Raw genomic sequence first — 23,637 nt, forward strand, 5'->3', positions numbered from 1 at the left:
GATCAAACTTAGGCCAGACCTAAAAATTCATTTTCAGTATTTTAAAAATGATAAAATACATTTTTTACATTAAACAATCATATATTTTTAAAACTAAATTGGAAAAAGAATTCTTTATTAATAAAATAATTACTCGACCAAATCAAACCAATAAAAAACAGAAAATGAGGATCCAGTTACCAGTTTGAAAATAAAGGATATAATAATTCTGTGTATTTGCAAATGAAAAGTTTAAAACTAATTGGAGAAACTCTAGGTAAACAAGCAACTCAGAATATTCATTAACCAAAACAAAATCTTGACTCAAGCTACAAATTTTAGCAAGAACACCCACAACTTAACATTAAGAAAAATACCAAATATTCTTAAACAAATGGGGTTGAGGGCAAAGGGAAATAATATCGTGAGGAAGTAAAGAAACATCATCATTCTCCTGTGATAGAGAACCAGACCTTCATTGACTTAGTGGTCACCTGGTAGAGACTTGATGATGTCAGAATCACCTGCAGGGTAGAGAAAGAAACAGTTAGTAAACATCAATGATCGAGTTGTACAGGCAAGTAATTATCGGAATTTAGATATGGTGTTTACCGGGGTCGACGATACTCAAGCAGGATACACGGAAGTATTTCCCACAAGCAGTTCCTAGATCATTATTGTCTGGATAATTAAAGAGAGATTAGATGTCAAGACAAATGAAAGAAAAGCAACAAAGGAATCCTAAGATCGATCAACCATGTTTGTTTGAAAAATTGCCTCTTCCGATTGGGCTATCCAAAAAATGATCATTGACACATGTGGAGAAGAAAAGTATTGGCAATCCAACACAGGAAACATTCAACTCAAGCCAAGATAAGTGTTGTTATATCATAAAATCGAATGTTCTTCCATAGGAAAGATGCCTCAAAAACTGACTAAATCAGTTCTAAATAAAATAACAATAATGCAAGAAAAAGGTAATTCAAAAGAATCTAGACTATCCACAGTTGTTACCAAAGAAAACCCGAATCAAGTAAACGAGGAAGAGTTTAAGTTCATCTAAATCAAATTCAAAGCAATAAATTGAGGGCCAGGGTACATAACCAACTATCTTTACCTATTGCACATAAAGCCAACATCGAATATTTTAGTTTCTATTATCCCTAATGCATCAATCCAGGTAAAGTTGAACATGGGAAACAATCGAACAAAATAATTAAAGAGGTCAATTTAGCAAAAAATAGAAGACATTACAATAAAAAATGTTCCTATCCAACCATAAATCCGCATTACAAACATCAGAATTTTTTTTTTTTTAAAAAGGCCTTTGCAAAGCAGCCGGGGAAAAAAACTTACTTCCATTGTAATGGTGAACTCCAACTTTACAGAGCATTGCATAGTATTCAATCTCAGATTTCCTCAGCGGTGGACAATTGTTCGAAATGATAATCAGTTTCCCTATTAGAGATCGACAAACCCCAAATTTTCTTCATTAAAAAATTTAGATCTTAAAAATCTACGAACAACCAGAATGATTAAAAGTTAAAAGAAAGAAAACGAAATTAAACCCAGATTTTTAAAAAATAATAATAATAAAGAGAAGAGAGTAAAGAACCTTTGGAGCTCCTGAGGGACTTAAGCACTGTTTTATAACCAAGAGTGTATTTCCCACTCTTCATAACGAGAGCCAACCTGTTGTTGATGCTCTCATGGGTCTTCTTCTGTTAAATCCGAAAATTGAAAAGCATATACATGATTATTTTAGTTTCATTTTTTGACATTATGAAAACAAATCAATAAATGAAAGAGAGTAGAACGAAGGGTATTCACCGTTTTCTTGCTGGCCACCATTTTTATTGGTGAGTTTAGTTGGTCTTTTGGGGGGTTCGGCTGCTCAGGGTTCTTCTAACAACGATGTTGAAGCCGACTCTAGGGTTTATAGTACCCTTTACCCTTTAGCTTTTATGGGTTAAACTTAACAAACAATAACAAGAGATAAAACGAAATGTCGGTTGGATCCAACCCAAAATCACTTTTACATGGCCCGAATACTCTTTGGGCCGACCTAAAATATGGTGAACAAGAGTCCAATAATTATAATCCAAATTTATTTCTGCGTAATTTTTTTAAACAATTTCATTATAAATTTTAATTATATATATATATTATATAATATTTAGAACTATTTATAGTCCTCTTAACTCATAAATAGGAGGATAATAGATTTCAATACACTTAAATTTATATCTTTCTACATTAACAATAATATTCATACCAGTGAAGTTAAAATTCAATCGACTATTATTCATAATTTTAACAAATGGATCAATCTGGAAGTTTATCCATACTCTTATTCAATTGACAATTTTATAGAGTCAAAGATGATTTGTAAAGTCTAGTTTTGAATAGTCAAATTAGTGTCGAGCAACACGAGTCGCGGTAGAGCAGGACAAGGTGAAAATTGCTTCTTCATCATCAACATAATTTTCTTGTATAGAAGTTGGTTACATTTATAGTTACAATTGATTTAAGAGATTGGGAAAGTATGTTGTTTGAAAGGCTCAAATTTTAACAAAGAATTAACAAAACATCTAAAATTATTTTAAGTTTTTTTCATAAATATTTTAAATAAATATTTTTAAGAATTTTAAATTACTATTACTATTTTAAATAAAAACTATATCTGTAAAAATTAAAATAATTATATTAAATAAAAAATCCATTCAATTTCGAATAATTACAATTTTTAATTTATATTTTATAAATCATCCAAATATGTCAGATAGATTCTAGATTTGAGAGTGGTTAAAATAGTCATTAAATTGTAATATTTTTGAGTGATTAAATTAAAAAAATTATAGTTGTATAGTTTACCATGTTTATTAATGTATAAATATTCCAAAAAAAAATGATAAGACTACCTAAAAAATAAAGAACGTAACTCCCCCACCCTAACCCCCAAAAAAGGCGAAAGCTTCAGCAAAATAACTTGCCTCACTCATTCTCACCCCACAGTCGTCGTCACAATGGACGAACCATCACCGCCCGCCGACCCTCCGACGAACCAATTCGGATCTCTGAACGACGTAGCCCACGAGCTCGCCTCGCTCGAAGACCTCGCTAGTCGTGGCTCATGGCGCTCCATTCTCGACAAAGTTTCCCGAGCCCGTTCCCTCAACCTCCTAAGTAACCCCCACGACCACCTTATCTACCTCACCTACAACGTTCTCGCCCTCTCGAAACTACGACGTTTCGCCGACGCTTCGACCGACCTCGACACTCTCGACGACTTCAACAGCCACTATTATAAGTACGAAACTTACCCTCAACTTTACCCCAACCGGTCTGGTTCGATGCTTCCTTTCTCTCTTCGGTTCATCCATGCTCAGCTGCCGATCAAGCTCGGGAATCGCCAAGAAGGGTTAGATCGGTTTTATCTTTTGCTTAATTTTATTCGTCAGAAAATAAAAGAAAAAGAAAGCAATAATCTACATGATTCTGTCAAAATTTGGAAAAGAAGGGAAAATTTTGTTCTGAATTGTTTAATTGGGCATCATTTGGGAGATAAGGAATTCATTTTGTGTTTAGATTTGATCAAGGATATGATTAATCGTGATTATTTAGATCCACTCTTAGTTTCAAAATTAGGGTATATTCAGATGCAGATTGGTGATATTGAAGGGGCAAAAGGGTCATTTAACCATGTAGAGACGATGTTAAATGAAGGGAAGAATGATAGGTATTCGTTCTTGAGTGAAGTTCAATTTAGGAACCTTGTGAATAGAAACAAGGCCTTGGTTTATGTGGTGGGCAAAGATTATGTTTCTGCGGTGAGGGAATATGAGGAGTGTATCGAAAGGGATCATACGGATGTTGTTGCGATTAATAATAAGGCACTTTGTTTGATGTATTTGAGAGATTTGTCTGATTCCATTAAGGTATTGGAGAATGCACTTGAAAGGGTTCCTACGAGGGCATTGAATGAGACCCTGGTGGTCAATTTGTGTAGTATGTATGAGTTGGCATATGTCAATCACTCAGAGATTAAGAGGACTTTGAATAATTGGATTGTACATGTTGCTCCCGATGATTTTGATGCATCTTGTATCAGGGTTTGAGGTATTCTTCTATTCACTTGTTTGTCATTAGTATTCCGTTGTAATGTCTGAATTTTATATGGTTAAAATTGAGTTCCTACAGAATATCTAAAAGATTATATTACTTTAGATATATTATGTTTATAATGGATGCAATTTTGTTTGCTTTAGTATTCATGGGCGAGGTGGCTTATTTAGTGGCATTTATTCACATAGGATTTTGACTCAATGCTATGTTTTGTCCTATGTTGCTTTTGATGGTTGAATTGCATCATTCTGATTTGAGACTATGCACTTAAGTTCTTGCTCGTGTAGAAGGTTGAATATTGAGATGGGTAGTGCTTATACCTGTATCTGAGTTATTTTAGCCTTACAAAGAACTGACAACCTATTGAGTAGGTGATTCTTAAAAACAGTATTTATTTTATTTTTATTGTATTTTTCCCCTTATCCACTCCAGTGGTCTACGGGTTTTCTTGACTCCTATGTGTATGACTAAAACTTTTCATATAGAATTTCCAGTTATTTTGTACTACTAGATTAAATAATAGGTTAACATTTCCCGTCTATTTTTCTTCAAAATAATACTGGTTCCTGCAAAAGAGTGATCTCTACTGCTATTATTTATATGCCTATTTTACTGAGTATTGTGTTATTTTGGTTCATAACAATGGACAACAGCCTAGTTTCTTAGACACCACCATTTGAGAGACAATTTCCTCTGACATCCCGGTAAGATGATCAAGTGTTCACCATTTGGATTTGGTCATTGGTTCAAACCCTGGAAACAACCACTGTGTAAAATAAGGGGAAAGCTACATATACCAGAACCTTCTCCAGATCCTGCACTTCTTATAGTGGGAGCACTCACGTTTGGTTACCGGTTCGGTGATCTAGTGTTTTTAATTTGATCACTGGTTAGAACCCTGGAAATAACCTCTGTGTAAAATAAGGGGAAGACTGCATATATCAGTAGTCAGTACCTTTCCCACACCCTGCTTATGGTGGGAGCCTTGTCACTGGATGAAACCTTTTCATTCATTCATTCTTTTTTTCTACAATCACCAAATTATGATGGTACATTAAAATGTTCTAATTGGGATACTGCATACCAATGTGGCTGTTATAAGGTTTCTAATGAGGCATTTATCCTTGATTTGGTAATCTATTTTAAAAGATCAGAAGTAGTGACTTGGTATGAAGTAGGAAGTAGAAAAGCAGACACTGAGAAGTAGGAACCTGCATAAAATCTTCTTAGAGCTTCAGGCAGGGGGGGTGGGGCTTCTCATTGCCAAATAATTCCCAAGTTCTGTATATATGTAGTATTACTGTGATTGCACTTAATGCAGTCAACGGGAAAGTCTTAGTGATTGGATGTTGCTATAAGTTTGTGATAGAAGATGGGAGTATTGCCTTTATGAATATGATACATGAGATGCACATTTTTACTCCAAAGAAAGGTTTTGGAAAATGTTCTTAATCAGCTTCTTAGTCAAGCCTTCTAACGAAGCTACCTTTTATCGAATAGACATGAAGTGTTCTAGTACTTGTCTCGATGTTGTACATGTTTTCTGTAACATAAGTAGATGGTAACTGCAAAGCATGCTTAAGAACATATTTAATTTGGTAAAATTACAGTTTACAAAGAACAAGTACCATTGATTCATTGTTTTAGTCCTTTTGTTGCCTATTTATTTCATTGTTTTGGCATCTTGAACTTTATTTTGACAATTGGCGCCATTTTGGGTCTGATTAATAGCTGAATTTGGGCAGGTATTAATTCGTAAAGACGGCAGAGATTTGGATCGCAGCATTAGCCCTTGGTGAGTGCTCTTCACTTTGTTCCTAGTTGATTCAATTACACGGGGGCACCAATGCTTGTAGAATTAATACTCATATTGACTACCACTTTTGTGGATTCCTTTCTTTTATATATATAAAAAAACAGAATACAGGGTGAGTTCTTCAACTCAACCAGGTAACTCATGTTTTAAAATTTTAAGATTTTTGAACTTCACATGGAACTTGGACCTTGGAGATTTTCAAAGAAGCGGCTGCGTTTGTCTAATCGTTGCCGATCTTAACATACTTGTGCTCGCTAGGTTTGGTTTGTTCTTTTTTTCCCTCGTTTTAACACTCAAATTTGGTTCGTTAGTATGGAGGGAGCTGAATTTAAAAGTGTTGGGATGACAACTGACTGCGAATTTAGATATTTGTAGATACTTGAACCGTCTTTGTGTATTTAGATATAGTAAATTCGAATATTTTAATTATTATTCATAATAGATTTTGGATATTAATTTTTCTGGTATATTATTATTATTTGAATTTGATCGAGTATCTCGCAATTGTAAATTAACTTTTTACTCCATAAATAATTATATAAATTTTATTTTGTTTGCACTAATATGCAATGTTGCCGAAATTGCCGTGCTTTGTAATGTAGTGGTTAATTTGTAATTTTGATTATAGTACTTGATAAGTTTTAACCCATAAAAGAAATTTAGAAATTTTAAACGAATAAAAAAGACTTGAGATTAATAAATTGCGATAATTAACAATTACATAAAACGATTTACAAAAATCATAAATATATACATCATTAATTTCTACCTGCACCTATTTTTCATCCGCTGCATACTACTCTCTGATCGTTTTTTAACATCCCTCTGAAAGTTCGGTCTCCTTTCGTCCGTCATATAATTCCCAAATCCAAACCCAATTGGATTAACCAACTCCATTTCATAATCATACATTTGATGAGAAATCGGATCCGGATTAACCAAGCCCAATTCATAATCATACGTTTGACGAGAAACCGGATCCGAAAGAGTTTCGTAAGCCATTTGAAGCTCGAGAAATCGCTGGGTCGATTCTTCCCTTGCTGAAGGAGGGCAAACGTCGGGATGATATTCAAGAACCATTCTTCTATAAGCCTTCTTTATTTCAGCTAAACCGACATTCTCGGAATCAAGAGAAAGAACTTTATAAAAATTGGTTTTCCCCCTTTCCGTGGCGGCGAAATTATCAACCCTACATGATATGACTTGACTCTTTCGTCGGAACCCTAATTTTGTTGGTGTTGAAACCAATTTGTTGGTACTGAGACTAATTTCCATGGAAAATCCTGTTCTTGAATATAACGGATTGTTGTAAGCTTCAGTTACGAACCTTCTGGAGGTCTAATTATGGAGGATCCCGGCTCGATTTCCGTAAAAATTTGCAGATTAACACGAACTTCGAAATGATTGTTGGAGAAAAATTTTAAAAAAAAATAAATACAGGAATTTGTGAATAATTAACTGATAGCTCTTAACAAAGAAGTTGGAGCTGAAGCTCTTCAAAGACGGATGGTTTAGTTATATACCAGAAATAAACACGTTTTTCTTGTGTGCAATCATAACGCAGTTTTGGCATGTAGTGGGCGATGGCTTTGTTTGGTCAACGTGTGGTGTCTGGCCTTTGCTTGGAAATTGCCATCTTTGCTTCGAAGTTGCTACCCCTGCTACCTATAATTAGTATATTTACTATTCTTAAGTATTAACTGCATTGATGTTACTTACGATTTACTAATTAGTTCTACGTTAATTTTAAAAAATTTAAAAACAGTTCTTAAAAAAAGTAACATGAGAATTTTTTATTTTTATATAAAATAAAATAAAATAAACAATTTAAATTCAAAATGAAAGAAATATAAAACAATAACAGTTGGAAACTGTCTAAATTTCTTTTGCAATTGTGATCCAACGACAGCTTAATTACTTTTAAGAATTTCGTGCAGGGCACACTTTTGTCAAAAAAAAATGTTTGAAACAATGATAGCAAATGTGTTTTTTTCCAATACTTTATGTTACATTAATATTTTTATCTTAAAAAATTAAATTCAAATTTAAATTCTAAAATTTAAGATGAAATTGTTGATGTGATATAAAATCATTTAAAATAAATAATATCATTGTTTCATACAATCTTTCTTTTACCACATGACGGCTTGCATTAAAAAATCACTTATTTTCCTAATTATTATTTTTAATTGACATTTATGCTTAATTTTCATTTATATGAACACTTCACCAATAATTTTGAGTTTCAATTGAGGGCGATGGGTTTGAAGTTTAGATTTTAAAATATATATATATAATTATTATTTAATTAAAATTATTAGTATGTATTTATGAGTTTTTTTATTTAATATATGTTGTGTTATTATTAATTAACGGTGCATGAAATTTATATATTGACTATGCATCAATTTTTTTTTCTTGAGTTATGCTATACCCATGCTTGAGTAATTTTTTACTTCCAATGCATAGGCGGTTGGAAGTTTTATGTATTTCAAATAATTACACTAATCTCTCATCCTTTAAAGAAACTTATCACGATGATGTTTACGTAGTATTGTTTACTTTAAAGAGTAAAAATAAAATGATAAGCACACACATATAAGACTTAAGTTCGAAGGTTTAGTTTAGTTCAAATGGGTTGATTCTCTTTCTGCGTGTGATATTAGGTTTAATTTTGTTTTTTATTATTTTATTTAATTGATTTTTTCTTCATTGTTTCATGTTTTTTCTAATGGTTAATAAGAGTGCTTATTCAATCTAGGAGGATACGTGAATCTATGATCTCGAGCAGCGATTTCAAAAATTTGAAACTCAAATTTCTAGCATAAACACCCCTACACTACTACATTGAGAACATTGTCGTGACGCCATTCATGTAACACTTAATCTCATTAATATAAAAAATGGTCATATTGAGACACATGCATACCACATTTTTATCTGACCACACATTATCTAAATCTAATATAGTAATATGTACACTTACGTGAAATAAATGAGTCACTCCAAACTTTCCACCTATAATTACTACTGTGTTCTAAGTGGACAAACATACATAAGATAAAATCCACGCTTTGCTCAAACATTTTCACAACTTAGTTAAAACATCCTATTTAATGGCTATTCGCATCGCATATAATGCAAATTACTATTACTGTGTATCCCAATAACCCAAGCACAACTTAATTGTTGCATTAAGTTATTTCCTTAAGAATTAGTATTTGGTACATTGATATAGTATGTTTTTTTTTAATTTTACATGTAGCATTAAAAAATTGTCACGTGTCTTTTATTTAATATTTTACTATATACCCTACATGACATTTGTCAATCCCTTACTCTACTTGTGAAGTCTAAAAACTCCATTAATAGCGTACTAAATATTTTATTATTTTTTAATTACTTTTATTTTTCATAATATGAAGGAAAATATTTTTTATTATGCCGAATTTATTCCTCTGATATTTTCCATCACAATGCATTGACAAGTTGCTTTTGGTTGTTGGACAAAGCATGGATTCACATGTCTTAGACCACACCTACCCATGCCATTACCCATATCACTGCCCGAAATTTAAAAGAAAAAGGTGAAATTTATCATTAGTCACTAAACTATCAGTAAATTTTTGTTCTAGCCACTTAACTAAAAAAAGTTTTAATTTGATCACTAAAGTTTTTCGGAATTGTTTTTGTCACCCTGCTGTTAATGGAACTTTTTTAGTTGGTACAATTGCAATTTCAGTCCTTAAAATTTATATTTTTGTCAATTTAACCCTAATCACATATAAAATGATAAAATTGAAATTCTTTTAAAATTTTAGAAAGTTCTAAAAATTAAAATAAGAATAAAAGTATATAAGATTTTCAAAATTAGATAGTGAGAAAATGAAGTAATTTTTTAGACCCCAAATTTCCAATACACATTCTTTAAAAACCATTAAGCAAAATTATTGGTTACCTCTTCTGTTTATTGACATGATTTTTGTCATAAGAAACAAAATTCAGAATATAATTTGTGTTTTTACAATTTAGGTTTTGAAAAACAATATAAATGAAATTGAAATTTTAATTGAGTACAAAAGGAATTTTTCTAGTTTTTTATTATATAAAGATGGTATCATAGTCAAATTTATAAGTCTCTATAATATTAATTTTAGATCTTCTTTAGGGACATGAAACTTTACTAGAAGATATTACCAATTTGGTTTTGAGAAACATTAAGGAGCATGTAATGGGGATAGTGGTCTAAGGTTTTTTTTTAATATGTTATTGGATTCTACTGAATGAAAATTTTATTTATTTCTCATGTGTATTAGTTCTTCAACAACATTTTTGAGATTTTATATTTTTCTAAAATTATTTTTTGAATTTTTCTATTTTAAATAAATTTGAGGTTTTTTAAAATTTTTATTATATAGAATTAGGGTCAAATTAACATAAAATTATAAATATTGAGGGCTAAAATTATTATTATACCAACTAAAAAGTATCACTTAACAATCAGGTGACAAAATACAAATTTGAAAACTTTAGTGACTATTGACTAAATTATAACTTTTTTAGTAAAATGACTAAAACAAAAACTTACACATAATTTAGTGACCATTGATCTAATTTACCCTTTTAAAATTATGTTCACTTGAAACCTTATCTAATCAAATTACTTTATTATTTAAGCAATGGGTTAGTATTTGGTATATTATCATAGTATTTTTTTATTCCATAAGCTGTTTTAAAAATTATTGTCTTTTTTAATATTTTACTATATATTTATAAGACAATTATCAACCTCCTGATTTGATAATAAAAAAATTATATTAATATTTATATATTTTATAATTAAAATTAAAATTATTATTTAGTATGTTGATGATAATCTATTTTAATTTTACAAATAACCTTACCTACCCTCAACACGTGTATATATATATATATATTAAAAAACCTGCCTAACAAATTAAAGATCTCTACTACTAATATTTAAGATAATAATCCTGGCTTTAAAAAATATTTATTATTTAATTTAAAATGGCCAAGTCAAAGTCAAAATCTCTCTTGTTCAAGCCCATGCCGATGGAATATTCTTTTTGGATCAACTTCCGGCTCCCTCCTCTTAATACCGATGAAATCGATATGAATTAATAAAATTAATATTATTTTTTCTTGGCCGGGCTTCTTCAACCAACATATCTCTGGGCTTTTTTGAATGGATTTATATGTGATTAGTGAAAAAATAGTAGTTATAATAAAATTAAATATTATAGTGATACGATAATATGACGAAAAAAAAAATCAGACGCACTACATTAGAGGTAAACGCTCATACAAAATGATCATTATTTAAAAAAACCCTCAACATATTATGCTCAAATAACTTAAGAAATATAATTTTTTAAAAAATACAATTAATAGATGTAAAATTTAAGAATGCAATTTTAAAATAAAATAACTCGCATAATTAAGTTGATTGAAATAACTTAATCAAGGCTTCATTTGGACTGTATTAGAATTTTTTTTAACATTAATTTTATTATAGATTATTATTATATTTGTTCTTTTTGATATAATGCTTAAAATTACTCATTACTGAACCCCATGTATAGCCTAATGGTCAGGGTGTTAATCGACTCAAGTGTGGTCTGAGTTCGAGTCTTCCTAATCATATTTATTATTTGTCATGTAATAAGCAACCAACATGATGAGAGTCAAAGTATTCGCATCATCCGAGGGTTATTTCCTCGTTGGAGGGTGTAATCGTTTTGACCTTTTTTTTTTTTCCCTAACTATTGGTGCTTTTTAATATTTAATATTTAATGTTATATGTTTTTCTCTTAGAGTGAGTTTAGATGGGTGGTGTGTTTACCTGCGGTTAGTGCAAAAATAGCGGTGGCGGTGAGATTAGATACTGTAGCGATACTGTAGCGTGAAACAAGAAGTAAGCTAAACGCACCGCACCGCACCCAATCGCCCATCCAAACCCACCCTTAGTTACCATCAAAATTTACTTTACGATTTAGGAAGGATATGTTAGCGTAGGACTCAAACCCCCAACATTGAGATGTCGATAAATTCAATTTTATATAACTAATAATTTTATTATATAATAATTTAATAAAAATATAAATTATCATTAAACAACACGTTTAATTAAAATTAAGCAATCACATAAATGATAAATAATACAAAATAATATTTTATTCATTGATGTATTTTTCTTTTATTAATTTACAATTTAATATAAATACTTTTTAATTATATATTATGTAATTTTTAATATAAATATTAATGTGATAAGATTTTACACTCAAAGTTGTGATTGCGAAAATTTATTAATTCATTCCATGATAGACCATACAATTCAGGTAAAAGAAAAAAACAACAACAACAAATAACCGTTGTCGACAAAGGAGGATAAGCTCCATCAACATGACAAAGGTTTCAGTCACAACATCAATAAAACATGATGCCACATTGACAATTGTTTTGTTACAACTTAACCACGAAATATTTAGAGTAATTGCAAGCAACTATTGTGATAAGAAAATCAGTTCCAGATGGTCCAAAGTGGTGGGCAAAATCAACAAAAAAACTGGGCATCGACCAAACTGAAGAAGACGATAACAAAACCATTCTCAAAATCACTTGCAAAAGAAAGACTATATGCATAAGCAATATTTAAAAAATGCTAAAAGAATTAACAAAAACTTCTAAAAGTGAAGACTTATGAACACAGGTTCAAACCAACTTGTGAAATCATTTATTATTTTAAAATACTCACAAAATAGAAAAAATTAAGAAGCTGGCAAAGAGTCACCCACTTTCCAAGAGAAATTGCTGGTGGCTGATGGAGTTTCAGCAACGATAAATACCATCATTTGTCTATCGTAACTTGCAATCTGAAAGTTTGCACCGACTGGATAAAACAAAAATCGATTGACTTTACTGCATAATAATTAATCTTATTGATATTATTATTTTTAATCAAAATTAACATTCAATTGGAAGGATAATTTTGATTATGAGATACAAGGATAATTTGGATCTAATTTTAGATAAAAATTCATTGAGGAGCTATCAAGTAAAATTTTGTTTTCAGTATGATAGTGTGGGCAGTAGATTATGTAAAATATTTTGATTTGACAGACAATTGACCTTCTTTTTAATAAAAAACACATTTACATTTTTTTAAGAAAAAGGAGTTGGAAAAAAAAGTGTTAGTCTAGATTGAACAAAGGATCCAACATTCAAGCTTAAATTTCAAGATTTGACCCATAAACCCGCGCCACTTTATCCTTCAATAGAATTAAACCCAAAATCATTTCAAAATCCCGGGTCATATCCGAAATCGCTTATGCTTCCCGCCCTCAAATCACATAAACACATACAAATATTCTGTTTCACTTTAAAACCCTCCTCTTTTTCTTATGAACTTTTTCCTCACATTTTCGTATTCATTTGATCATTTCCTCTTCGATTCTCAACAGGTTAGTTCTCAACATCTCTAAAACCCCATTTTGTTTTTCGAATTTTCATTCCTTTTTTATTCATCCTTAATAAAATTTCTTTTTGTTTTTAGCAGATTTAAGCTGAATTCGGGTTTTTTTTCCCCATAATATTTCAGAATGAGCGGAGATAATTTTACGGACGGAATACCCAAATTCCGTTCAATTTTGGGTGACATTACAAATCGATCAGTTAAAAGGGGGTTTTCGTCGATTTCGGATAATGTAGGGTTTAATTCCAAAGAAGAAGCAAGTTACCGATTTACAAAACAAGTTTGTTTAAGAGAAGAAAATCCGATCCAAGAGAATCCTAAACCCCCCCAATTCGAACCAAACCCTAATACTTCTTCTACTTGTAGTGGGGAAACTGATACATCCAAAGAGGGTTTGGTGCCGGTTAATGAGAAAGTTAGCGAGGTTATAGAACGGTTTGATTTGTCTGATAGTGACGATAGATTAGATCAAGGTGAAGGCATTACACAAGCAAGGGGTACATTGAATGATAGTTGTAGGAATGATAGTAGGGATCTTGGCGTTGGTAGACTAGCGTCGAGTGAAGGTGGGTGTGTCGAGTGGTTAAGGTTGCCTAAGTCTTCGTCGCAAGGTTTTCGATCATTTGAGCTGGAGAGGTGCGTGGGACTCAAGAATGATGGTTCTAATTTGAATGCTGGTGCGGATATGCTGAAAGCTTGCTCTTGTTCTTTTTGTTTGAAAGGTAAACTCCTTTAGCTTGTTACCTTGTGTTTTTTTTTCTATGGTTCAGAGTCATCGTTCCTATTTAAACCCACTATGAGATTGATTCAATAAAATGAATTGGTTCAACACATTCTTATGTACCCATAAGCAATATATCTGATTTGAATCAGATTTCAAATTGATCTATCCTGATTGATTGCATCCATTAAGTTGTTGTTAGCAAGAGGTTTTTGTGGTGGGTGGGATGTAGGACCTTTCTTGTAATGTATATTCTGGTGGTTTATGCTTGTTTTGCACTGATAACCAGCTGCTTATATTTGGTCGGACCTTCATTATCAAGATACCAAGGGTCGAATAGCTGGTAAGTTGAATAGCTAGCCTTTGCTCTACTTTCTTAAGTATTTGTTGGTTCTACAACAAAACATACTCTTTTATTTATAAATATTTTCACCATTTCTCAGTTTTGAAGAGAAGTCAGAAAGAAGCAAGCATTTTGGTTCAGAAAAGTTGCAGTGGGAAAGAAACTGACATTCAAAACCTGGGAAATCCCAACAAGTCTTCAAAATTAGTATCTGATCTCACAAGTCAGTGGAGATCACTCTTTCTTAACATGGAGGATATATTTGTTCATGAAAGCAACCAGCTTGTGAGTATCATCTGTTCTTTGGCCTAGATTTTTATTTTCCATGCTTTAGTACTACCTGTCTATTTGTTGAATCACTTATTGATCCACTAATTGTGCTGTTTTTTCTTGTTCAAAACTAGCTCTAATGATTTAATAAGAAGATTGAGTCCTCTTGTTCAAGAAAGGCTTTGGTTAAAAATCCACATTTGAAGTTTTCTTTATCCTTGGACCTTGAATCCTTGATCCCTGATTTCTTGGTTTTTGCATTCATTTCTAAGTGTTATCTCTAATCAATGCTTTGTTGCTGGAGCTCATGGCTGCTTTATTTCATGACTGGCAATGTATTCATTCTCTAGGCTGCATTGCTCTGCGTCATGTCCCAATTTGCTATTGTTTTCATTGGACTCTTATTGATCCCTTGGGGCATTGTGGCTCAAAGTTGCACCACTTTAGTATTGAGTGAAAAGTACTCCTATATGTAGGTGGTCCTATGTTCTATCCTGGCGAGGAGATGCACTTTCACGTAACAAAGCTTCGAGGGATTGGTGGGTGTCTAAAAAAGATAATACTGGGTGGTCCTAAGATGTGGTGCAACGTGGCCCAGGGAATGAAAGTACTTTCCCGGTTGGCCGGTTATGATACTTTCCATCTGGCTAAATTAGATTGCTAATTTTCAATATCATGAGAGGACTTGTAATATTTTATATGACAACGTATAAATTGAATTTGTGTTGCAGCAAGCCAGTTACATTCAACTAAAAGATTTGAGGGACAATTGCAAGATGGATCTGGAGCAGATAACAGGGATGCCTTCAGAGAGATAGGAGTGTGCTTGCAATGTTTGTTATGAATGTAAGATCTCCCTGCTACTCTAATTTCGAGCAACTTGTATTTGTATGTTTGCACATGCATTTGCCTATAACAACATTATATAGCTTCTTTCGTTATCCTTAATGTGTTGTCAAAAACTGTAAAATGTATGATCTCAGTTTATGATTCCTTTTGTTTTCTAATATGCTGTCAAAAATTTTTCCACTTTGGTTGACCCCCGATTAGACCTTGGCCTGCTTACTTGGCCGGAATTACTAATTTAAATAATAAAACTAACATTTTATTTTTAAAAATAATAAAATGAGTTATTTGAATTCTCTTCCATTTTTTTAGGTTGCAACTTTTATTGACTTATGAACATCATTCTACCTTGGATGTTGGATATGATAAACTTAAAATTTTCTTTTTCTAGGAATAGGTTTCCTCTTCCTTCTTTTGGTGCCTTTTAATAAATAACTTTTTTCTAAATAAGGGATAATTTTAAATACTGTGTTAAAAATTGAAAAAGAGTATAGATGAAATCTGTTCGGAAAATGTATAAATTTGACTGTAAATCTAAAACTAATATAGCTTCAAATATCGCACAAAATAAGTGCTTTAAGAATGTATGTATGTATACTTGATTAAAAAAAGGAATAGATGCGTACATATACACACATACAATACCATATATGATTCTTAAAGTATCAAAATTTACTTTCAAATTCCACACAATGACAAAGAAGCCCTTCTTTTTTCATCTTCCCCGATCCTAAATAATGTTTTAAGCTCCTATTAATTCCTTGGCCGCCGATTTAACTCTTTTTGTTGTTGCCCTCCGAGCTTTTTATTTTTTATACTTTTTCATTTTAATGTTGTGTTTGATTTGTGTTCATCAATATACTTCCATCGTATTCTTCTCCTGCCCTAACCTGTCATCTTGTTCTTGAGTTGTCTTCGAGCTTTGGACAAACCTTGTTTCACCTCCTCGTCGTTCGGAGTTTCTTTTTTCAAGATCTCGTAGTCTTCTATCGAAGCTTCCCATCTCTCCAACTATTTATGTATAAATCCAATACAACATTATTAATTAGGTTATTGTATATGTTCAATAGCCAATACAATTATTTTAAGCATAAGTTTTCATTACGTGCATACTGCTGATAGACTCGGTAATACTAGAGATTATACAAATTTATTATACATAAAAACATAACAAAAACAATCTATTGAACTATTGGAGTAGTAAGGAATTTGTGTTCAAGGTTTTAGTTAACAATTGTTCCAAATTTTGATGTTTGGACAGTTTTTATCCTTATATATATATAAAACACATGATACGGTTGATCAGATCACATCGTGCTTGTATTACTGAATTTTGGGTACCCCACATAATAGGAGTCCATTTTATAACACTAATATTTTATGTCGAATTGTGTTAATTCTCATATTTTATCATGCTTTGTGTCGTGTTGTGTAATTGTGTATCATCAAATTCTAACCAGTAAACAAGGAAAACTTGGTAGCCAGTTAATATAATAAGTCTGACCTTGGAATTGCAATGGGCTCTTTTGAGTCTAGCTTTGGTGTAACCAGGGCGGACACTAAGGGCACGGGTGCAGTCCTCGATTGCGAGTTCGTCCTGGCCAAGTTTGGAATAACAGATCGCTCGGTTAAGCAACAAGACAGAGTTGCGGGGGTCATGCGCCAGCCCCTCGCCATATGAGATACATGCATCGTAGAAATTTGATGTCTTGAAATGCTCATTTCCAACGGTTTCGAACGTCGCCAATGCTCTAGCTTTGCTCATTGCACTGTTTGCTTCTTTGCTGTTCGAGTCAAGCCTAACTGCTCTCTCCATGGCAGCCAAGGCATCGTCAAATCTTCAATCAAATCATAAAAAATAATAATAACATAATCAGTTGGCTTCAAATTTTTTATTTTTTTATTAAAAAAGAAGAAGAAAAAAATTAACCTGCCGAGGGCCATATCCACCTTTGCTTGAACAACTAGCAAATTAGCGTTACCGATAGGTCCGAAGTGTTTAATGCAATCCTCGTCATTGTATTTCGGACCTTGTAACAATGTTTCGTTCGCCTCTTGGTGTCTATGGAGCTTCAGCAAAGCTTCCGCTTTAAATGCATACATCTTGACGAAAAACAAAACCCAAGCTATTTATTATAAACCCACATATCAAAACACTAAAATTTGATGGAATTTGACCCTTCTTTTTGGGGATTGTTTAGTGTTTACTCACAAATGGAGATGAATCTGCACCAGCTTTAATGGCGGAATCTGTCTCTTTTACCAATACATTCCAAGTTCGTAGCCTTTTTGCTTCAGTACATTTGTTTATTCGTTCTTGAAGAGTTTTAGCTTTAGCAATGTGATCGCTATCAGCCTCAGGGCCTGCACGTTTGAGGTGATACATCGCCTTTTCCACTTCCCCCAATCTGCGTAAGTTTCATCAGCAAGAAATACAAAATGCCCGGTTGTTTAAATGTAGTAGAATTGAACAAATTTCGTTCTCTTGATTACCTGATATATAGATTTCCTAAACGATGGTGAGCTCGGTGATAACGAGGTTCAATTCGAATGGCTTCTCTGCACTCAGAAACTGCTTCAAGAATCCTGCCCGCAGCTTCTAAAGCTGCACTTCTATAGGTTCGATACGAAGCTTTGAAAGGATCAATGGCGATGGCTGCTTCGTACAAACTCAAAGCTTCCCCAAAATTCCCTTTGTTATAATCTATATTCCCGAGGTTTTTCAACTTTTCGGAGTCCCTTCTCGTCGCCAAAGCTTTGCATTGAAGAGACGGTGGTTCAGGCTTTTCTTCAACCTTATTATCTTCCTTTTTGTTCTCTCCCTCCACGGGTTGCCTCAAGTTGCCTAAATGGCCGTAAAGCATGAAATTCCCCGACGATGCTCGAACTAGGTTGCTGTTGTTTCCTTTTACTTTTTGATAATCCATGATCATGCTTTCCAGCTCGCCGGAGATACTAATGGCTTCTTTAGGCACCTTCCTTTGGTTAGTTGTTATTCTGGTTGATTCAACCGGCGGTTTACAAACCTGGTTTTGTTGATGTACGACGACCAGCATCGAATGATTTGGAGGGGATTTCAAGTAGGAACCGCCGTCGAGACCCTGATCGACATCGCTCCGCCCCCTCCGTGTATTCCAGTTTGATGTTTTAACATTATTGTTGTTTTGGTTTGGAATTGAACCCGTTGAAATAGACATTCTCCTCGGCCAACACTTACACCTCCCGAAAACTGTACTCCAAAACCCGCTCCTCGATTTCTTCTCCAAAGAATTCGCCCCCATATTTTCCAGCGAGAATCTCTGTTCAGAATGCAGTTTTATTCGTTGGTGGATTTCCCACGCAAACAAACAGATAAAACATGGGTTTTCTTTGAAATTGCGCGGAGAATACAAAAAAAAAAAAAGCTAGAAATGAGGGATCATTGATTTGTTAGTGGTGAAGAAAATGAAAGGGTTTGAAATGAGAAAGAAATGGAGGGGAAGGGATAAATAAGACACAGGCTTATTTTTAGGAGATGAAATGCATTGGCTTGTCCTGGACAATGGCTGCCAAGAGACAAAATTACGGTGTTTCTTGGGAGACAAAAAAAAAAGGATTTTTTTTCCAGGGAAAAAAAATCAATGATTTACGGTCGTTTTTGTCTTTATAAAAAAAATGCAAAGTTGGAATTTCATCGTTGACAAAAATTTCCACCTTTATTTTTCCTTTTTTTCTTTGGGTTCTTTTTTTTTATCTTATTTGATGCAAATAACCAAATCTAGGGAAGTGGTTTAAATGAGAATCTCTACAATTAGAAATTTAGAAAAAAAAAAAAAAGCCTTTCCTGTTATCACCTTTTCTTATCTGTATTTCGAGTAAATATAGAATACCCATACTATATTTTATGTATTTTGAATTTTAATTTTAATAAATAAAAGCTCAATCCAATCATAACCTAACACGTATCCGTCTTACATATCTTTAATGGGGTCTAATTTTTCATTATTACCTTTTCCCAATTCTTGCATATTGTTACAATGCACACCCTATTTGATCTTAAACAAGAAAATCGAACGTGCTCTCTTTATCTTTTCTAATAGGGGCCGAGCTAGGGTTGGTAGGAGCCCGCTCTCCTGAAATACTTAACACGTCTTTTAACTTTTAAAAAATAATAAACAATTTTAAATCTTTTTTACTTAATTTGTAAAATGATATGGGCCGATTGAACTAAACTAAAAATTAAGTAATCAAATTTTATAATTTTTATAAAAAAATTAATAATTTATTTAATTTAAATTAAACGTACCAATCAAACAGAAACATGTACTGGATCGATTCAATCATCAATCTAATTTCAAAAACATTACTTCTTCATCACCATCAACCATCATTGGTTTCTTCCAAAAGTTCCTTCAACTTTTGATGTGAACTGATTCTAAAAGGACCAAAATCATAATTACTTCATTATAGTTTACATGAAATCATATTAATTCTTCTGTCTCGCTTCTTTTTTTGCGATGTTTACATTAATGATACAATCAAAATACAAATATAATTATAGGTCTTGATTCAGTGGAATTCGAATTATTATAGCACAATCAAGTATAAAATGTCGTAAAATTAAATTATTCATACATTCTCATTGTAAGTAATTTGTTGAACATTTATGGATTCTAAGAATCATAACACCAATTTTAGTGTTGAGTAGGAAAAAACTGATACAAGTGTTCAAAAATTTTAAATAATTTTCACATATGTTTTCTAAGTTTTTAATCTAAGAATATTTAAAGCTTAACCTTCGAGATTCTTACTAAAACCGGATTTAATGATGTATTTTATTATTTAAAATAATATAATAATGAATTTATTTTTATATTAAAAATTGGGATAAATTTTAAAATTATATATAAACTTTAATTAATGTGTAATTATTTTTATATTAATAAATTAAAAATTGCTCATGCTACTCAAGTAGAGCGTTGAGCATTGTACAATGACGTGCTGTAGGGGTAACCCATTACCTTCGGGGTGGAATTGTCACAATATGGCCATTCTTATCAAGAATTATTGCAGTAGGATAATGGCTAGGAGGATTTGAAAGGTATTATGTCATTAAAATTTTCAAGGTTTAGCCAAGAATTAGCTTAGGACCCCACTACTCACCGTATTTGGTTTGGTATTGCTACTGTGCACACGTGAAACTCTAATTGTAGTTCAAATGTATACTTGAAATTTTAATTTGATTTAATCATACACATTTACTATATAATTTTAACATTTCCAAAAATTAAATTAAATTAAATTAAAATTTTATATATAAAATCATACAAAATACAATTATACATTAAATTATTTTTTTATATATAATTATCCAAATAAATAACTGGACTCTGGAACATGTCTATCTACAAACAGTGACTGAAAACCTCGTCGGAAAGACTTGGGGAAGGACATTTATTCTGATGTCCTAATCATAAGACAAACGAGATTCCATCCCATCAAATCATTATCCCAAACTTCTTGCAGCAGTCTTTTTATTCTGTCACAAAAAGCAAAACTAAGGAAAACGACTCAGATCCACCCAACCAGAACATACCACGTGTTAAACCATTATCCTGATCTCAAGAGTGGCTCCACCGATTGTTTAAACTCTTTCCACTTGTTCATATGCTGTGATACACTTTAACACTTCCCGAAAAAGTCAACGATCAAAATCCTTCCTCCAACAAGAAGCCCCCAAAAAAGGGAAAAAGAAACACAGATTACTTACTCAGTACTCTGTTTTCTGTTCATCTATTTTTTCTTTTTCCCATTATTCCCGAAAGGGAAAACCCTTCAACAATGAAATCCGAGACCTTAACTTTGGTTTTAGTGAACCTAGCTGGGATAATGGAGCGAGCCGATGAGTCATTATTGCCTGGGGTTTACAAAGAAGTTGGCGCCGCTTTGCATACGGATCCGACGGGGTTAGGCTCCCTCACACTGTACCGATCCATAGTTCAATCTTCTTGTTATCCTTTAGCTGCTTACCTTGCTATGCATCACAACCGTGCTCATGTCATTGCTCTTGGCGCTTTTCTTTGGGCTGCTGCCACATTTCTCGTCGCCATTTCCACCACTTTCCTCCAGGTTATTTATATACCTTTCATTTTTTATGCATTCTTTTCTTTTTAGTTGAAATGGTGGTTTCTTTTCTGGGTTTTGTTTGTTTGATGTAATCTATGAATGATTAATTATTTTTAATGGATGTGTATATACAGATCTAGTGGTTTTGGAAATGGGGTTGAACTTAAGTCAAAATTGGAGACTATTATGCCTGATATGAAGGGTATTAATGTTATACACACTAATTCAAACTTGTTTATAAATCTAATAATATTTATAAATGGTTAACCAAGCATATTAAACATAAACTGAGTGGAATTCTGACAAAACTTAGCTTATTATTATAAATGGTTAACCAAGCCTATTAAACGTTAATCTAGCAACAATTCTCTTCTTTGGCTAATTAGGTTGCACTTTCAAGAGGTTTGAATGGGATTGGCCTTGCAATTGTCATACCAGCCATTCAGTCCCTTGTTGCTGATTCAACCGATGATAGTAACCGTGGTATGGCTTTCGGATGGCTTCAATTGACTGGAAACATCGGTTCGATCCTAGGCGGTCTATGCTCAGTCCTTATTGCCTCAAAAACGATCATTGGCATACCTGGCTGGCGATTTGCATTCCATCTGGTTGGGATAATTAGTGTCGTAGTTGGTATTTCGGTCTGTTTTTTCACTAATGATCCACGATATTCCGGTCCCGACAATGTAGCCAAAGACCATGCTGCATGTAAGTCATTTTCATTGCGGGTGAAGGACATGATAAATGAAGCAAAGTCAGTTATGAGAATCCCAACTTTCCAAGTCATTGTTGCTCAAGGTGTTTCAGGATCATTTGCAGGATCAGCTTTGGCATTTGCTCCAATGTGGCTTGAACTAATCGGCTTCTCCCACGAAACAACGGCACTGATCATGACACTTTTTGTGATCTCGGGTTCAATTGGAGGTCTCTTTGGAGGATGGATGGGAGATATTCTTGCGAAACGCTTCCCGAATGCAGGAAGAATTATTCTGTCACAGATAAGCTCGGGTTCTGCAATCCCGATAGCTGCGGTTTTGATGCTGGCATTACCTGATAATCCCTCCACTGCAGTTGCCCATGGTCTGGTCTTTTCCATCTTGGGACTATGGATGTCATGGAATGCTCCAGCAACCAACAAGTATGTATTCTTTGTCCATTCAAACTACAACATACTTAGCTCGGTTTAATAATGTTCAGACAGTGGAAAGTGTTTTTAATCTCTGGTATATACAGTCCGATATTTGCGGAGATCGTCCCTGAGAAATCCAGAACAAGTATCTATGCGTTGGATAATTCTTTCGAGTCTATATTGGCATCATTTGCTCCTCCTATTGTTGGGATTTTGGCTCAGCTTGTTTTTGGTTATAAACCGATACCGGAAGGATCATCGGACTCAATCGAGATCGAGACAGATAGAGAGAACGCTGCATCACTTGCTAAGGCATTGTACACCGCAATTGGGATTCCGATGGCAATCTGTTGCTTCATTTACTCATTCCTCTATTGCACGTATCCGAGAAACCGGGAGACAGCACGAATGCAAGCACTGATAGAGTCGGAATTGCAAGACAGAGAGGAAAATGACTCTATTTCAAGTTGCGGAAAACCCGGATTTCATGTCGTAAACTCTAAAAAGCTTGATGACGAGGAAAGGAGTGAAAGTTACATAGAGTTTGGAGGGGAGAAGAGGCTCGATTTCGACAATAACGACGACAAGAAGTCCCTTCTGCATCATGATCGATCATCATCACCGGCTTGATTCTCATACTAAGAAGGCTTCAACAACTTGGTTTCTTATAGAAACTCTCAACTTTTCGTGCGAACCGAATTTTTAAGGATCAAAATGATTTATCTTAGCTCATTAATCTAATGATTCACAGGTGATCATATCGATTCTTTTATCTCGTTCTTAATCGTTTGCAACTCAGATACATATG

At 33.1% G+C, this 23,637-nt stretch overlaps 6 protein-coding genes across 12 annotated transcripts; 3 read left to right on the forward strand and 3 right to left on the reverse strand.

Moving 5' to 3' along the window:
• Positions 1-257: 257 nt before the first annotated feature.
• Positions 258-1,959, reverse strand: LOC105802286 (60S ribosomal protein L30). Its single transcript, XM_012633845.2, has 5 exons — positions 1,810-1,959; positions 1,595-1,700; positions 1,336-1,437; positions 592-660; positions 258-503 (listed from the first exon to the last, which is right to left on the reverse strand). The coding sequence occupies exons 1-5, from the start codon at positions 1,828-1,830 to the stop codon at positions 463-465; spliced, it is 339 nt and encodes a 112-aa protein (XP_012489299.1). The 5' UTR covers positions 1,831-1,959; the 3' UTR covers positions 258-462.
• A 969-nt stretch (positions 1,960-2,928) lies between these two features.
• LOC105802283 (uncharacterized) lies at positions 2,929-6,387 on the forward strand. Of its 2 annotated transcripts, XR_001136152.2 has the most exons (3): positions 2,929-4,098; positions 5,850-5,899; positions 6,025-6,387. XR_001136152.2 is itself a non-coding variant. In XM_012633843.2 (2 exons), the coding sequence occupies exon 1, from the start codon at positions 3,006-3,008 to the stop codon at positions 4,095-4,097; it is 1,092 nt and encodes a 363-aa protein (XP_012489297.1). In that variant the 5' UTR covers positions 2,929-3,005; the 3' UTR covers position 4,098; positions 5,850-6,387. The 2 variants fall into 2 exon arrangements, 1 of the variants encoding a protein (XP_012489297.1); XM_012633843.2 differs by having other exon boundaries at positions 5,850-6,387.
• A 298-nt stretch (positions 6,388-6,685) lies between these two features.
• LOC105802284 (chaperone protein dnaJ 20, chloroplastic) lies at positions 6,686-7,195 on the reverse strand. Its single transcript, XM_012633844.2, has one exon. The coding sequence runs from the start codon at positions 7,193-7,195 to the stop codon at positions 6,686-6,688; it is 510 nt and encodes a 169-aa protein (XP_012489298.1).
• A 5,995-nt stretch (positions 7,196-13,190) lies between these two features.
• On the forward strand, positions 13,191-15,756 carry LOC105802282 (uncharacterized). Of its 6 annotated transcripts, none has more exons than XR_008190773.1 (6): positions 13,192-13,404; positions 13,500-14,137; positions 14,426-14,479; positions 14,580-14,764; positions 15,226-15,375; positions 15,481-15,756. XR_008190773.1 is itself a non-coding variant. In XM_012633841.2 (6 exons), the coding sequence occupies exons 2-5, from the start codon at positions 13,543-13,545 to the stop codon at positions 15,268-15,270; spliced, it is 879 nt and encodes a 292-aa protein (XP_012489295.1). In that variant the 5' UTR covers positions 13,192-13,404; positions 13,500-13,542; the 3' UTR covers positions 15,271-15,288; positions 15,481-15,756. The 6 variants fall into 6 exon arrangements, 5 of the variants coding, with proteins under 5 accessions (XP_012489296.1, XP_012489295.1, XP_012489293.1 ...); XM_012633841.2 differs by having other exon boundaries at positions 15,226-15,288; XM_012633839.2 differs by lacking the exon at positions 15,226-15,375 and having other exon boundaries at positions 13,196-13,404; positions 13,497-14,137.
• Positions 15,757-16,170: 414 nt separating this feature from the next.
• On the reverse strand, positions 16,171-19,189 carry LOC105802281 (TPR repeat-containing thioredoxin TTL4). Its single transcript, XM_012633837.2, has 5 exons — positions 18,089-19,189; positions 17,808-18,003; positions 17,526-17,698; positions 17,100-17,433; positions 16,171-16,606 (listed from the first exon to the last, which is right to left on the reverse strand). Exons 1-5 carry the CDS (start codon positions 18,874-18,876, stop codon positions 16,481-16,483), a joined length of 1,617 nt encoding a protein of 538 aa, XP_012489291.1. The 5' UTR covers positions 18,877-19,189; the 3' UTR covers positions 16,171-16,480.
• Positions 19,190-21,247: 2,058 nt separating this feature from the next.
• LOC128034645 (uncharacterized) lies at positions 21,248-23,601 on the forward strand. Its single transcript, XM_052623366.1, has 3 exons — positions 21,248-21,703; positions 22,087-22,838; positions 22,934-23,601. Exons 1-3 carry the CDS (start codon positions 21,416-21,418, stop codon positions 23,457-23,459), a joined length of 1,566 nt encoding a protein of 521 aa, XP_052479326.1. The 5' UTR covers positions 21,248-21,415; the 3' UTR covers positions 23,460-23,601.
• The last annotated feature ends 36 nt before the right edge of the window (positions 23,602-23,637 follow it).

Source organism: Gossypium raimondii, chromosome 11 (assembly GCF_025698545.1).
Source record: "Gossypium raimondii isolate GPD5lz chromosome 11, ASM2569854v1, whole genome shotgun sequence".
Taxonomy (NCBI): Eukaryota; Viridiplantae; Streptophyta; class Magnoliopsida; order Malvales; family Malvaceae; genus Gossypium; species Gossypium raimondii.